General features: G+C 38.5%; 1 protein-coding gene across 1 annotated transcript in view; it reads right to left on the reverse strand.

The window, feature by feature from the left end:
• TRAPPC3L (trafficking protein particle complex subunit 3L) overlaps positions 1-15691 on the reverse strand; it is a 41985-nt gene extending 26294 nt beyond the window's left edge. The window contains exons 1-3 of the mRNA XM_053591631.1: positions 15603-15691; positions 13585-13682; positions 10310-10409 (exon numbers count right to left, since the gene is read on the reverse strand). Of these exons, the coding sequence (XP_053447606.1) occupies positions 10310-10409; positions 13585-13682; positions 15603-15617 (213 nt within the window). The 5' untranslated portion in view covers positions 15618-15691. The remainder of the gene's footprint in view (positions 1-10309; positions 10410-13584; positions 13683-15602) is intronic.
• Positions 15692-16549: the final 858 nt, after the last annotated feature.

A 16549-nucleotide genomic window follows, 5' to 3' on the forward strand; every position in this document is an offset into this window, starting at 1 on the left:
GATGAACTGGGCAGGTCAGACACTCTCTTTTTGGAGCTTTGAATATGAGACACAGAGAGAAAGTCATGGTTTGGACCATTGATTGGGCAGAAAATGAAAAATACTCAGAGAAAAGAAAGTAAGCAGAAGTTAAGAGGCAGCAGAAACTGTGAGCGAGGCACCAGAAGTACTGAGTAGAGAGAAGAACAAGAAGAATATTAAGCTATTATTCCATAGATGCAGGAGCAAAATAGTCAGGGAGTCACTCAAATGGTAGAGGAAGGAAGTAGGGAACCCCAAAAGCTTGCTGTGAGATGGCAAGATAGACTGAAATTGGAAGGATTTTCCAATTTTTGTTCTTCCACGAAGCCTGATTATTGTGTCCCAGGATGCATGTATTCTTACAATAAATGCAAGTGTCCTGCCCTAAACCAAATGCTGGCAACCTAGCGGAGTCCTCCTGACAGTGTAGCTCCGTGACTAAATTTAGGAGACATTTCAAACATTTTCATAGTCATGTGAAATGTAATGTATAATGATTTGATTATCTATTTAATGTTTGCATTTGAAATCACAATTGCAGAAGCAGAATAAATTCCCTGCTTCTGAAAATTCCATCTTGATATATAAATTGATAATGGGGAAAATGAATATTTCAGCAAAACTATCCAGTTGAGTTCCACCTATCCAAGGACAGGTATATAATTGAGGCTTGGTGCTTCCTTCATTCAATTCTGTCACTTCTCTTCTAACATTCCTCTGATTTTATGAAAAAGGTAGATTTCTTGGGTTTCTCAGGAATGTAATCTCTTTGCCTCATCAGCAGCTCCCCTGCACTCCCTGTTCCATCTCTCTGTATGCCTTTAAGATGCTGAAGCTTCCAACTTCCCCTCAGGACATGTCCTCAAAATCTTGCCCTAATAAACCTCCATTGACGCAGATGTTTGCCTCATTTACTTGGATCGACTGTCTACTATTAATAAGAATCAGCAATTTTCCTTTTTGGGATTGATCCTCTTGCAGTTCAAATCTTGTTATTTTGGATGTTGTTTGGATTTTAGTGTGAACAGCCAAATGCTTTTAGAGCTGGCATTGCAAGGTATTAAACATTGCTTGAAATAAGACAGCTTCTTCCCCATGTGGTGGGAGGGAGTGTGGAGAAGTGGTCCGAGTCTTCAGAGACGAATGTGGACCACTGCCCTCTTCTGGACAGAATAGGAGGAGCAACAGCGTGTAGATGTGTGAAAAGTTCTTCAATATTTTCAACGTTCGCTTCAACAATAACATAATTAATGAACGTCTACCCTGTGCAGGCTTACTATGGCATGGTGGGCCAAACCTCAAGAATGCTTGACATGATCTTTCCCCTTTGAAAAGCTTACAGACATCACAGGAAATGAAATTTCATAGAAATGAAGGATAACTTTACTGGTTAATAAAATAAAATATCAATTTACAAGAGAAAGGAGAGTTACCAGAAGCCACAAGGTAGCAGCAACTGTGAGGCACCGGAAGCACTGAGGTAGAAGAAAAAGCAATTTACTTGTATTACCTTAACTTGGGGAAATCACATTATTTCCATTCTTGGTGATACCCTTTTGCTTTAGTTAGGTGGACAATGGAAATACACATAAAAGAGGCTGGCCAATAGCAAATGCTTGGACGACCAACAGGCATAAAACTAGATTTCACAGACTGATAAAAAAATCAAATCAAAATGCAGTCTAATGTCACTGTATTTTTATAAGAGAGATGTTTTAAGTAAGACATGTGCTCCCTTATCGTTTCAAGGTTGGTCTGTCATTTTTGCTTACTTATATCAACATCTCCTGCCTCATGCAGTGCAAACTGGCTTTCACCCTGTACCCAGTAAGACCTACAGACAGTTCAGAACGTGGCCCTGGTTGATTGAAAGCCCATGACACTCTCACACAGGCTTTAATTCTCAAGCCCAAACTCTGGCTGCATCTTTCACTGTCTGGAGCTTTCAGGTCTATCTGCCACTGTGCCTTGAAAATCACTGCCTTGTACTTATGGGGAACAGAGTACAAGTTATTGGCCAGCGGTAATCTGGAGTTCTTGGCCCTAGGGTCACTGAACAGCACTTCTAACAGTACTAAAATAGACGGTAGATTTTGTCATCAGGGGAAGGATTGACAGAGAGAGTAACTTAGATATGGTTGCAAGAGTTGAAAAAAAATTGCAGAAAAAGAGGGAGTGGCTATATTTAAAAATTTCACACAGTATTCAACAGACAGTATTTCAGATGAAAAGTTTGCCCAGGAAAATTGTGCTTTTCCATTAATTTTGTGTCTTCAGTTGCAGGAAGTTTACGTCACCCTAGTAAGAAAAGAATGTGGCTCCTTTGCCCTATGTTTCTTCCACTAGCCAGCTAGAGTTGGGCTGAGAAGTCTGGATAATTCCAGCATGGGCGAGCAGCGGGGATACGGTCAAACACAAGGCCACCACAGTAAAAGACGGCCATAGAAATGTAAGTTAACAGTCAGAATGGCTCATGCCTTCCATGCTGGGGGACGGATTATTGCCTCTCAGCTCAACTTCAATGCCCTGCTTGTGATGCTGAACTTGTTCTTTGCCTGTAGAAGGTCTTGCAGGCGCCCTGTAGGAGGAAGGGGCTCTCTTCTGGCTCTAGTGTGCCTTTCCCTGATTTGCTCTGTATGTGACTGGCAGTGTGTGGGATACCTACTTCAGGCCTGGAGGTTCTCTCACTGCCCCCCTCAACCCACACATGCTCCGGTAGGGGGTTCCTGTTTTCTAGTTCTGGTCCATTGTCCCCTGCCTGCCAGTCTCAGCGTGGCAACACAGTGGCCTTCTCCACCATCCATGGTCTGCAAATCATACGTTCTCCCCTGAGATGTGACCCCAGCCTTGTGAAGAGGAATCTCCCTCAAAATGTGTTCCTCTTTAGGTACTCACACTCAGCCCTAGATTCATTAGTGTGGGTGAGTGTGTGTTTCTTTCTAATAGTGAATCCCCTGTAAATAGTTAATAATTTTCTATATTCAACCTTCATTGTTGAAACGGTTGCATGGTTTCTGTCTCCTGACTGGACCCTCCCTGGTTCACTTTCCAAGGCCTGGGACTCCTCTCTGAAAATGTCTAATAAAGCCAGAATTGGATGTCCCTGTCGAAGAGTCAAAATTATGTTTCTTGATACAAATTTGTATTGGCAGATGAAATGCTATGACCATAGAGCTGTGCCCATCCTAAAGTGATTAAGGAGTTTTGGCTCTGTGTGTGTGCGTGTGTGTGTGTGTGTGTGTGTCGATCCATGGCAGTACTGTATATCCAGATCAGAAGCTGAATAAAATATATGACTGTTGTGATTTGCTGAAATCTTTCTGTGTAGACTCAACTCTGATCTTAAGTGGGCCAATTTATTGAAATAAAAATGATTCCCTCAGTTATAAAAAGAAAAGAAACTTTTAGATTCCTCTCTGGATTTTGCCCCTACATCTTTTGCCTAGAATTTATGCTTCCAACAGTCACTGCTCTGATTTCCTTCCCTGCTTTAGCCGTCTTCATTTATGTTGGCTCCTATGAACATTTCCTTTCCATTATTCTGTTCATTTCACGTCAGTTGCCACCCCCCAAAATTTATTGGTCATGTTATTTATTTATTTTTATTTTTTTTAGAGACAGAGTCTCACTTTGCTGCCCTGGGTAGAGTGCTGTGGCGTCACAGCTCAGAGCAACCCCCAGCTCTTGGGCTTAGGTGATTCTCTTGCCTCAGCCTCCTGAGTAGCTGGGACTACAGGTGCCTGCCACAACGCCCAGCTATATTTTGTGGCAGTTTGGCAGGGGCCGGGTTTGAACCCGCCACCCGCAGTATATGGAGCTGGTGCCCTACTCACTGAGCCACAGGCGCCACCCTGGTCATGTTATTTAATTAAGCTTAAATTTAAATTTATGCTATAAAAGGAAAGGAACTAAATTTTGATTTCCAAAATTTACAAGTCTGGTATATTAATTCAATTCCAATTTTTAAACTAAAGATCAGAGTTTCAAGTTTTATACGTCTTTTTACACTCTACATTTTCTCTCTCTCTCTCTTTTTTTTTTGCAGTTTTTGGCTGGGGCCAGGTTTGAACCCACTACCTCTGGTATATAGGGCCAATGCCCTACACCTTTGAGCCACAGGTGCTGCCCCACTCTATGTTTTCTCAATTTAAAAATCACTTTTTACTGTGACACTACCGCTGATGTGATGTCTATGCTGAGAAATGAGAAATTCCCCCCATGTCCCTCAGAACAACCATCATTCTGACATTGACCTGATGGGCAAAGAGCTGTCCCTGCTGTGACAAGTGGCGTTTGTGGAAGGCCAAGCAGCTGTAAACATTGTCAGTAACCAGAAGGTCTGGGTGCTCTGGGGGAGGCCTTGGAAGCTACGCTTACCACACTCAGCTATTTATGATTATAATTCCCGCCCATATTTTAGCTAGGCAAAGCAATATCTGAAATTCAGAGCTACAGCTAAAAAAGGTCTCATGTGACGAACAGTGAGACTGAGTTTGGACAGGCTGAACAACTTGCTCAGACCTGCAGAATGAGAATGTTGCCCAGTAGGACATGGACTCTTCCCTTCAACCTCCACTACATTGGACGTGATTGGGCTACTGTTCACCTCCTGCTGAGGATCAGACCTTCTTGTCTTTATATTACTTTTAATTATTTTTTATTAAATCATAACTTTGTACATTGATGCATTTATGGGGTTCAGGATACTGCTTTGATATATATTACTTTTAAAAGGCAACATTATAATACTTCTTGTCAAGTGAGCCTTTATAATATTATCACCTTGATTTAAATCTATTTAATCACCTTGATTTAAATGATCAAATTTATTTCTAATTAGCTTCTCCTAATTTTTTTCATTATAAATGTGTTGGAAACCCTGAAATACATATTTTTGTACAAATAATGAGGTTTTTTTTTAGTTCTTAGGCCAAAGACAGGTACAATTATGTTTTCTATATTATTATCTTATAATAAACTTAAAGCTATATAGATCTGTAGGTAACAGCTAAACTCTCATATTTTATTACTACAACTAAAATCAGCTCTGGTAACTCTACTGCAAATTACATATCTTCATTTAGAACAACTACAGAATTTTTCTCAGGATAATTATCATAGTAGAAAAAAATCTTCAAAGTTAATCTTAATGTTAAAGAAACAATTCATTTGTGGAAAAAGCACTAGAATAAGGTCAGAAGAATTAAATCATAGGTTGGCTTTTCTTCCTATATGTCTGTAGTGATGTTATATAAGACTCAATTATACCATCCGTAAAATGGGGCTAATGATTGATGTCCTTTTTACCTCCCAAAGTTCTTATAAGAAAAATATAGAAAAATGTGGGAATTACTTTGACCTTTTATGAAGAAAGACTCTGCACTATTAAAGTTTTACAATGTCATCTTATAAAATTACTGTTTATAATTTATTCCTTATCAGTTAGTATGTTTCATTTAATATTTGTAGTTTTATTTTGAGGCAACCACCATAAAAAGTTAACTTGTATGTGATAAGATCACATTTTAAAAATGGGCACATTTTAATGTTGTAGGAAGTTGACTTTAGAATTATAATCGCATGTCATCTCTTTGTTATGGACAGTGAAAGGCAGACTAAAGATTTTTTTGATCAATGATTCAGCCTCTGTCATGGGATTTGTGCAATTTGAAGTCTACTATCGGTTAACAGAATTTGTCAGAGGCTTAGTGACAGAATGACCTTCCCTTCAGAAAAGACTAAGTGAGGAAAATAAGAGAGAGAAATGTTATTAGTATCCGCAATTACACAGTCCCTCTCTTCCCAAGGCAGAGGTGTGCAGAGTGGAAGGTAAGTTCAGGACACCTGTTCCCACATGCAGTCTTTTTACTAACACAGAGGAATCACTGCATCTGTCTGGCATAGGTTTCTTCATTTGGTCCATTCTCTTCAAATGCATTCTCTGGAACCAGGACAGAGTTCATGAATTCTGTGGGTGCCATGGCATACTGTACTGAAAAACCTGGCGACAGTGTTCTGTACAGTGTGTAGTTTGAGAGGGCAGCTAAACAAAACCCACAGCCATTAGGTCCTATTCCTGACTCTGCTGTGCTCTGGGGGCATCTTGTGACTGCAGTAAACTTCCTCTGACCTTGCCATACTTCTCCATAAAACTGACTCTGTAACATTTGACATCTTCTGGGCAGAGTTTACAAGGACTAATGAGACCATGCTGTCAAAGGCCAGACCTTTTAATCAAACCTGCTTAAAAGCAAAGCATCAGTGGGCAAGTCCATAATTAAAGTCTGACCCTTCACCTGTGTCATATATTCCTGAAATCGGTGACATCATTGCCACATGTAAAAGAATATTTTGTGGGAAAAGAGAAAATGATTAAGAAGGAGGAAATTAGGCCTTTGAAAAAAGGTGCAAAGACACGGAGACAACAGCTCTACATGGAGAAAGCAACGTTCTCTCCATTGACAAGAAAGCGTCTTGCATGGAAATGGAAGTGAACATGTGTCCAGTCCACTGGACAGAAGATGCAGGGAAGAATCCATCAGAACGGTCGACAAGACATGAAAAGTTTAGAGAAGGGATACTGGGAAAACAGGCACGTACATGTTTTTAGTTTTATATAAAACACATTTGTTTCTAACTTGGTAACAATTGTGCAGTCAGGAGGTCATTGTCTTTAGAAGCTATTTTCACCTTTTTAAAGGTAAAATATGCTTTCTGAAGTGGAGGATATTTAGAGAGGGTTGTTTTTTTTTTTTTGCGGGGGGCCTCTTTCTGCTGAGATATGAATCCTATTTCCTTTCTTTCTTACACTCTCCATATAACCTTTCTTTCTAGGTTCCTCCCTTTAAAAAAAAAAATCTGGTTCATAGAAAGAACTCTTGCTCTGTTCCCACATATTGATGATTTTGTTGTCAGGTAAAACACATAGTTCCTCAAAGAAGGGACTCTGGGAGCCCTTAATCATACTGGGCAGAATGAGGAACATTCCCAGTCCATCTCCGGCTGAAGGAAATCCCTCTTTCCAAGGGCCTGAATAGAAGACAGCTTTCCTTCCTCCTCCTTCTCTAACTTTTCATCTTTTTCCCTTCCTCTTTTTTTCTTTTTTCTTTCAACTAATTTTTAGGGCTAGGCCCACAGAAACGTCTGCTTCATGGTGACATATTTAACGGGGCTTTTAGTTTTGTATTTTTCCAGTGGGTCCTAGACACTGGAAATATCCCAGGTAAGGGCCACGAGTAATAGGAAAGTTTATGTGAGATTTCCAATAATTTTAGCCACCTCTGGGAAGCATTTTTCTGTGGTATTTATTAGTAGCTAATTTGAGGTTAATGATATTGGTTAAAAAAAAAATTACTGCTTTTATTTTCTACTAGAAAGGGCTTGTTCCTTTAGGTCTCTCTGATTAAAATGAATACATGAAATTGTCCACTCTGAGTCCCTTCTGAAGATTTTTAGCAACTGGGACTCTGCCTTCAGAGCCAAGAACGGAGCGTGAGAAAGAACCGGAGAATGTGCCCCTGTCACTGCACCACCTTACAGGAACCGCAGTCAGACAAACAGCCGGTGCTCTCCAGGCCAGGAGCATTTAAAGCATTGAGCACATTTCAGGTGAGCTCTGATTTTCCAATGTGGGAGGGAAAATCATTCCAGGTTTCTAGCAATGAGGTCGTAGAGGCCTCCACTTCCTGTTGGTCACTGATCTTTTGTTCACAGATTTTTTGTTTTGTTCTGTTAATCATCTCTTTTAAAACAAGTGAATGCATGTACTCAGCCCTACTATGAAACTAATTTAGGGCTTTCACATGAAAGCTGTGACCCAGTTATAACCTAAGAATAAGGGGAAGGGAGAAAGGGAGGGGAGGGAGGGGGGAGGTGGGTGGAGGGAGGAGGATTGGTGGAATACACCTGCGGTGCATCTTACAAGGGTATATGTGAAACTTAGTAGATGTGGAATGTAGATGTCTTGGCACAATAACTGGGAGAATGCCAGGAAGGCTGTGTTGACCAATGTGATGAAAATGTGTCAAACAGTATATGAAGTTAGTGTATGATGCCCCATGATCATATCAATGTACACAGCTATGATTTAATAAAAAAAAATTTAAAAAAGTGAATGTATTATCAAATGAAAAATATGTGTACCATACATCTACAAACATATCTAGTGGAATATATCAAAACTTCCTTTCTTTTTTTCTCCCCTCCATCAGGCTCAGGCAAGATTTGAACTTCCCACTCTAGGTTCACAGTGCCAGCACTCTAACCACTGAGCTGTAGTATTCTAACTACTGAGCAATAAATTGAAACTTTGATGGTTGTGCTAACATGTCTTTAGAATGGAGTCTCTGACCAGCTCTTGAGATTATTTTCTTCTTCAGATGTCCAAAGCCTAACAAGCAATCTTAAGTGCATGAGTCAGGTTTTATTTTCCATATTATATCATTTTTTCAAAGTATCTGTCTTATGTTCTACTGCCTCGGGAACTTTCAAGGTTAGCTTTTATATTATATGCCCATACTTAGGCAATTGAATGGATGTGGGCAAAAATCAAGGAGGAGTCAATCTCAAAACAGTCTCATCACCCTCTTACAGGGAGACAGTGCTTACAAATTGGAAGGCCTACGAAGGATACCGACTAGAAATGTAATAAAACACAACCATCTACATTTGTATAGTTCAACAATAATATTTAATTTCCATTAAAACAACTAGTTTTTTGAAGTATTGCCTATTGAATCAGTCTAGTGAAAAAAATATTTTATTTTTCAACAAATTATTTCAGGATCTTACCTATATTCTGCCAATATAGAAAGGGACTTTTTTAGCTGGGGCCGGGTTTGAACCCACCACCTCTGGTATATGGGGCTGGCGCCCTACTCCTTTGAGCCACAGGCGCCGCCCAAAAGGAACTTTTAAAAAAAAAAACAAAAAACCTGTTTGGGCTCGGTGCCTGTAGCTCAGCAGCTAGGGCACTGGCCACATACACTGGGGCTGGTGGGTTCAAACCCAGCCCGGGCCTGCCAAACGACAATAATAACTACAACAAAAAAAATAGCCAGGTATTGTGGTGAAGACCTGTAGTCCTAGCTACTTGGGAGGCTGAGGCAAGAGAATAGTTAAGCCCAAGAGTTTGAGATTGCTGTGAGCTGTGACGCTACAGCACTCTACTGAAGGTGACATAGTAAGACTCTCAAAAAATATAAAACTGTTTGGTGGTATTGTAAACTCATTGTGCTGAGGTTGGAAGACACTTGGATAACAATTTCAACCATGTGATTCATCAGCCACATGATAATAAAATTATTGATATGGAAAATCTTTCATTTTGATGGTATTATTTTAATGCAGAATTTTTTTCACATACGCTTTATTCAATTTCTATCATATTCTTTTTGAGACTCAGTTTTCTTATCTGGAAAATGGGGGTAGTAACTCCTACTCTGTTTACTTCAGGGGGTTACTGTGAGGATGAAAGACAAAGAGTGTGGAAAACTGTGTTTAGAATTCGAAAGCACAAGTAGCAGGATTAGAGCCGTTCATGGGAAGAGCCAGTCTGGTATTGTATTAACAACATCAAGGATCAGGAGAGAAGAGAATGGGGCTGACTTAATTAGTCAGTTGCGTGAACCTGGAGGCAGCACAGCAGGACCTGTCTGTGGATATTTTCTGGGTCTCCCACAAATTAACAACACTAAATTATTAGCTATAGGCTTGCGGTTAAAGAAACGCTGGCTAAAGATGCATTTGCCAATCTGATATCCAATATATATGAGCTAGTCCTGAATGACTCCAAGTTTCTCCTGTATGTCAGGCTGGGGAAGTTCTTAGAATGCATACATTTACAGGAAGCTCTATTTTTTTCTCTTGAGAACACATTGCTCTGGAAATGACTACAACAGTATTCTCTGATACTGCCAAAGACTATTTCCTTCCATATGCTGAAAATGATTACATAAACTGGTGTGGGGCATGAACATCACAAGTTTGCCCCATCGAACTCCCCTTCTAGTTACCTTCTCAAAATACTTTTCCCAGTGTGAGGGAAAAGTATTTCATTCACTCCACATGCTCCTGCATTCAGGGAAATCTACAGATGCTTAAATGCCCGGACGCGTTTCTTTTTCAGTTCAGTTAGCTTTATCTCTGTGCTGAAATAAAATGCTTTTCAATCAGCATCCCCCAACAATGAATACAGATGGAGTCTGTCCAATCAGAGCAGGCAACGTCCAAACTCAGAAAAAATCAAGAGATTTTTAATGTACATTGGCAGAGCTAAAAATTCATTTACCTGGGCAATTATGTCTGTGATTTCTGAATAACTATGGCATCTTCCCACACAGGACCGAGCCAAGAAGTCTTCCACAAGCCGTGTTCCGATGCCATAACCCCTGTGGATGGAGAAAGAGTGGTCTGAGGATAGATGTGAGTAATTAGTGGAGTCTCTTGGTATTTAAGAATGGAGTCACAGACTCAGCACTAGGTGGATAACAAACTAAAGCAAACATGACAAGGCAAATGGCTTTTGGCTTCTTGTTCATCCCACAGACCACAGAAGCAGAGAGCAGCACACCTGAGAAATATTGGCTGCTCTTCTGTAAGCAGAGGAGTCTGATCCGAATTAAGAGCAGCTCAAACTTGACAGTGTAAGGAAGGCTGCTGTTTCTCATTGGCAACTAACTTCCTTACTATTCACTATTGACAGAAACAGAACTGAAAGTCTAGCTAATGTGTTTGCTGCAGGGCTGTTATCTGGCTGCTCACTATTCTCTCAGCATTCCTTGTCATGGTACAAAGGCAGGTATTTCCACAATGGGTTGGGAAAGGAGGGAGGAAAAGGGAACAGAAAAGAAAGTTTTTGTGACTGATGAAGGTATTGCAAACAAAAGTCAAGTTCAGAAAATTCACTTTTCATTCCAGGGTAATAAACTGTGGAACTTAGGGGAAGCTATTTTTATCATCTGTTATCTCTACCCCAAGCAAATGGCTGCGGTAGCGCCTATAGTGTGACCCTGAACGCCTTTATTGATCTGTGACACTGCAGCTGAGCCTGTGCCTTCGACAAGATAGACTGAGAAACTACTGGATTTCCAAGAGAGATACAAAGAAGTGTCAGCCTCTGCCTTATGAGAACTTTTAAGCTAGTTGGAGAAATATGACCTCAATGGTGGAAATAAAAAGGAGTACTGCCTTTACCTACCCTCTGACACAAAACTGGTCTAGTTTCACAGACGTGTACATAGACAAGTGAAACAATTTTCAATGGAGCCAAAACAGGCCCAACAAGTCACCATAGTTTATAGAAGCAATAATTGCTCCAGAGTATCTAGTAAGGGGTAAAATTTGTGATGACTGGGCAGCTGGGGAGAAATAGACTGGGTGTCAGAATGCTTATTAATTTACTAACTCTTGTGAGATATTCTATTTATACTTCTGAGTGTATAAAAATATTACACCTTTTGTATTAACCTGGATGGAGGTGGAACACATTCTTCTTAGTAAAGCATCACAAGAATAGAGAAGCAAGAATCCAATGTACTCGATTCTAATATGAAGTCTATAGATGAGCGAATACAAGGGAGGGAAAGGAAATGGGGGAGTGGGGAGAGGGAAGGAGGAGGATGGGGGTCATGATGTATGGCACATCTCTTGGGGGCAGGAGGGTATCAAGAGGGTACAAAGAATTAGGTTACACTGATTGCGTTTGTTAGATAAAGTCCCTCTTATAATTGGGGACTTTTAATTGGGGGCAATTATAAGAGGAACTTTATCTAACAAATGCAATCAGTGTAACCTAATTCTTTGTACCCTCAATGAATCCCAAACAAAAATAAATAAATAAATAAATAAATATTCAATTTAGCTGTCTTGACTTTGGAAAAAAATGGTTTATAATTCTCTCCGGAAGCTCACACTAAAAAGACTTTCAACAAACAGAATGTCAATGTTACAGAATACCAGGATTTAAAAATGTTTCTAGTGTTTTCTAATAATCATTATGAATATCTATAGGTGCAGCCACTGGGGACTGAGAATGATGATAAGAAGCCAAAGTGTGATAAGTGGTGCTACACGTGTATACATATATACACACACACACACAAATATACACTGTACGTCTGTGTATCTATTGCTTTGGTCAAAGGATATGTTTCTACAAAGTAGATATTTTATAAATTAAAAATGGAAAGTCTTTCAGTAGAAGTTAGTAAATAAATCCAAATGTGAAATATTTTTCTTAAGGAGAAAGTTTTCTGCAGCCTCTCAAAATTTGTTCTTTAATATTTTATTCATACTTGTTAAAATGTGTACTCAATTAGCTAACCTAAGATACTTTTAAAAGTCAAACAAATGAGCTTCTGTATTTTCTACAGCTGTTCCACAAAACAATGCAAATTGGACATACGTCAAATAAAATGAACTAATTTCTGGAAATGCTGTGTCAGATGTTTAAGTGAGACCTAAGAGTAAAATGGCTTTAGCAGCTCCTGCTATTACAGACAGGTCAGGTGAGGAAGTAATAGGAAAAGACATAGGTGGGCAGCTGGGCACTTTGCTTCTTTGTGAATGCTCCTAGGAAGAAATGAAATAAGAAAAGATATGTACACCTAAATAAATGACAAAAAACTTTTTAATAGAAAAAGAATAACCATAAACAAAGAGAAGAAAACAAGGGCTAAAAAATATCTTTCAATCTTTCCTTTATATTGTCTTTTCCCCCCCATATTTTAACTGAAAATACAATAAACTCTTTTGAAAAGCTCTAAAATTTTAGGCTAAATTTCCCCTCCACCTGCCTAAATAAATCTTCTAACCAATACACATTTGCTAGTCATTGAGTCCTTTTTAGCATTAATAATTAAGAGGTTCAAAAATGTTGACATGTTTTATTGTTTGGCAATAATCCAATGATCATAAACTTATGTGAGAAAATTAAAAAGTTGAGTTTGTGCAGGAAGAATCTTCAGTCATGAAGACAAGGAGAATGAGCTTTATTTAAAAAAGGAAGAGTGGATCTTTCTATTTCATATACTTCTAGGTAAAGCACAGTAATGGTAAAACATTCAAGAAATAAAAATGCTATATAGGAAAATGAAAATCTCCCTCCAACCTACAATCCCCAGTCTCTCAGTTTTCCTCTTGGGCAATGACCATTGGTAGTTTTTTGCATGTCTATGCTTGGGTAGGTGTGAATTTATACTGGAAGGAGTTAGGTTAGAACAAAAGACTTCTGAAAAAATAAAATTTGCCCTTCTATCATATTGCTAAGAGAACAATTTCAGTTTTGCTGCATCTTTTGCTTGTGAGTGACTAGCAAAGAAATGATTTCTAATTAAAAAGAAACATTGCGCTCTTGATATTCATGGAGAAAAAAGCTCTCTTCTATTACATTATGCGTGAGCACATGTGGCAGTTGCGAGAAATTACGTTCAGTTTTCAGATGTGATGCATTGAGATAGAAGAAAAGCTGGTAAAATGGAGCAACAGAAATCATCAGGGGCGGAAAAGGGCAGGCGATGGAAAGAAACAATAGGTATTACACAAGAATGAAAGACTTCTACTTACATTTTATCCAAGTATTTGTTCACATCTTCGTCTTTTTCATAATCCTTACACAGTTGAGCAACCAGAGCTCCATAGGTGAGGACAAAGAGGTCTTTATTCTGGAGAGAAATGAATGTTGTTTTGTTTATTGGCAAATTTATGATTGCATACGACTGTACTTTTTTTTTTATTTACAACCTCTCTTGATTGGAGATATCCTTAGAGATCATCTGTTCATTTTCCCACCCTTTTATTGCCTCAGTTTGCACTTTTGAGAGCAAAGTATGCTCACATATCAATGCCTTGTGTTGGAGGGGAGAGCTGGGAAATAAAATGCCTTTCTTAACATGAGAACATCTTTCTCTGCATCAGCTTAGATTAAGTCACTTGCCATGTATTTTCACGGAGGAAGGCTTTTTAAAGATACTAACTTCTAATATCTATTTCTGTTTTTCTAGAATAACTTTATATCTGCTGAGCATGTTTTCAGTCAGAATGAAGAATTGGAGGCGATTCCTCATGAGTCTGCACAATGCCTAATGGGTCCCAGATCTACCAAGGAGACCTTTAGGATACACTCAAATGCAGCAACACATTTACCAGATTTTTTTTTCTTTTTACTTAGAGAAAAAAGGGGAGCCTGAGCTTTCCTTATACATCAACAAAATATGCCTCATTTTTAGAGTGACTTGTAAATGAAAACTAAAACTGAGGGCCATGTAGGTTTGATTTAGCACAGGCATGTTGAATACCATATACGAGAAATAAAATACAAATCTCAATCAATCCATTTTGAACACCCTTTCAGTTTTACTTCTGCTGTTGGATACTATCTAAGAAAGGAAAGAGACCCTTGGAGAAAATTCATTCCAATGCCCTCGGTCCTACACTGAAGAGAATAAAGCCTCCGAGGGACTAAACGACTTGCCCAACTACCTAGCAGTTGTTTAGAATGGGATCTCGTCCAGGCCTCCATGTGACACAGCATTTATCTCTAAGTGTGCAAAGAAAGACACCATTCGGAGTAAGGTGGGGAGGAGTGGGAGGTAGGAAGGGGGACCACTATTGAACATAATCTTATTTTGTGCATGATCTTGTATTTTCATGAAAGGTCACATGTGGGCTTTACCTTTTGGCCCAGGTTTTTTGGATAGTCTGATATATAGGGAAGGTAAGCTCTGATAATATATATTCTTTCTTTTAACCTTGGGCAGAAATGGCTCCAAAAAACCAATAAAAATGTTATATTTAACAAAGTAGCTTCGGGGCGGCGCCTGTGGCTCAAGGAGTAGGGCGCTGGTCCCATATGCCAGAGGTGGCAGGTTCAAACCTAGCCCCGGCCAAAAACCAAAAACAAAAAAAAAACAAAGTAGCTTCTATAAAATATTATAGAATTTTTATTCAAATACTTCCAAAGTTTCTCCAATATCACCAGCATCCCCTTCCTTATTTATGGGTTTACATCATGACAAATATGCTTGTTCATAAGGTAAAATATTTATTATCACAAAGTAAATTTAAAATGAATAGAATGTAACTATTATATGGTACATATGTTTTAAATACTCACTTTGATGAATATTTAATGTAAATATTTTATGAAAAATACAAATATTGGTATATTCCACATACATTATATACATTAATTAACATTATGTTAAGGACACTAATACATATGATTTAAGTACAGGAAAATAGGGAGTATGTTACTATTTTTGCTAGGAAACAAAGGTTGTAAGTGATATGAACAGTGATGTTGTCAAAACACTGAAGGGCCACCACACATTTGATTTTAATTTCATTCTTATTCTTTAAATCTTCCAAGAACTTAATTATAAATCACAAGAAATGCTGCAAATGATAAATGAAGTATCTGCCTAATAGACATAGCAGAAGGCAAAGAACTGTCATGGTCCACTGCTACAGCATACAAACACACAAAGGAGAAAGAGAGAGAATGATAAAATGTTTGTTGCCACTAGCAGTAAAACAAAAGAATTTTTAAAAGACAAAAAGAGAAAAGAAGAAAAAAATCATACCCTTGTATATGCCATAGCTTCGTCATCGTTAAGGCCGAAGCAATCAATGGCATTTTTTTTTCTCTCTGTCTCTCTCTTTGTGTCTTGGGGTGGTGTGGGGGTACTGCTATATTTTTAAACATTTTACTTCCAGCTGAGTTTTGAGTTTAATACCCAGAAAGGCCCATTTTCTCCAGTCTGCTTCATGGCAAGGGCTGTAACCTGAACAACAAGGCCAGTGAGTCTCAAATCCACCATGGATCCCAGGAAAGGTCCCCCTGAATTTATCTGCATGGTTTTTAAAACAATAAAGATTATCACCTCTATATGTTAAAAAGTAGAATGCCATTAAGTATTTCAGGAGGTTTTCGATGTATCAGGATAAAACTCTGTCTTCACTGCTAGATAAATCAAGTGATTTAGGTACAATATGAATTTGTACAATATTTTTTAGGATTTGAGAGCCTCATAAGGAAATAAATCAAATTGCCAGAATAGTAGACAGGGTCAACCTGGGGTCTGCCAGTTGGTTGCTGTAATTCTAAGTACCATATGGCTGAAATTACTTAATTATAGCAAATGCCCATCATTTTTCTGGAATAATTAACACAGTTTTAAATTTAATGATGAATTTTTACCTCCATTACTTCTGAATGGCTGAAACTGTAAGAAAGGAGGAAAGAATACTTACCCAAGAGTAATCTGCAAAAAATTAACTTGTAAAAGTAACTCTGAACTTGGAACACACAGGACAGATAACATCACATACCAAATTACAATAGTAAATACTTATATTTAATACTAAGAAATATCTTTTAAAGGCGGACTTTTCATACCTAGTTTTAAATGATCCATTCTTATTTCATTTTACACACAATCAACTATTTTACACACATTTCATTTCCTATTTCATGAAGTATGAAATACAAAGGATTGCTTGACGTTCTCATATTTTTTGTCAGTGACAA

Source organism: Nycticebus coucang, chromosome 5 (assembly GCF_027406575.1).
Source record: "Nycticebus coucang isolate mNycCou1 chromosome 5, mNycCou1.pri, whole genome shotgun sequence".
In the NCBI taxonomy this organism is placed as follows: domain Eukaryota; kingdom Metazoa; phylum Chordata; class Mammalia; order Primates; family Lorisidae; genus Nycticebus; species Nycticebus coucang.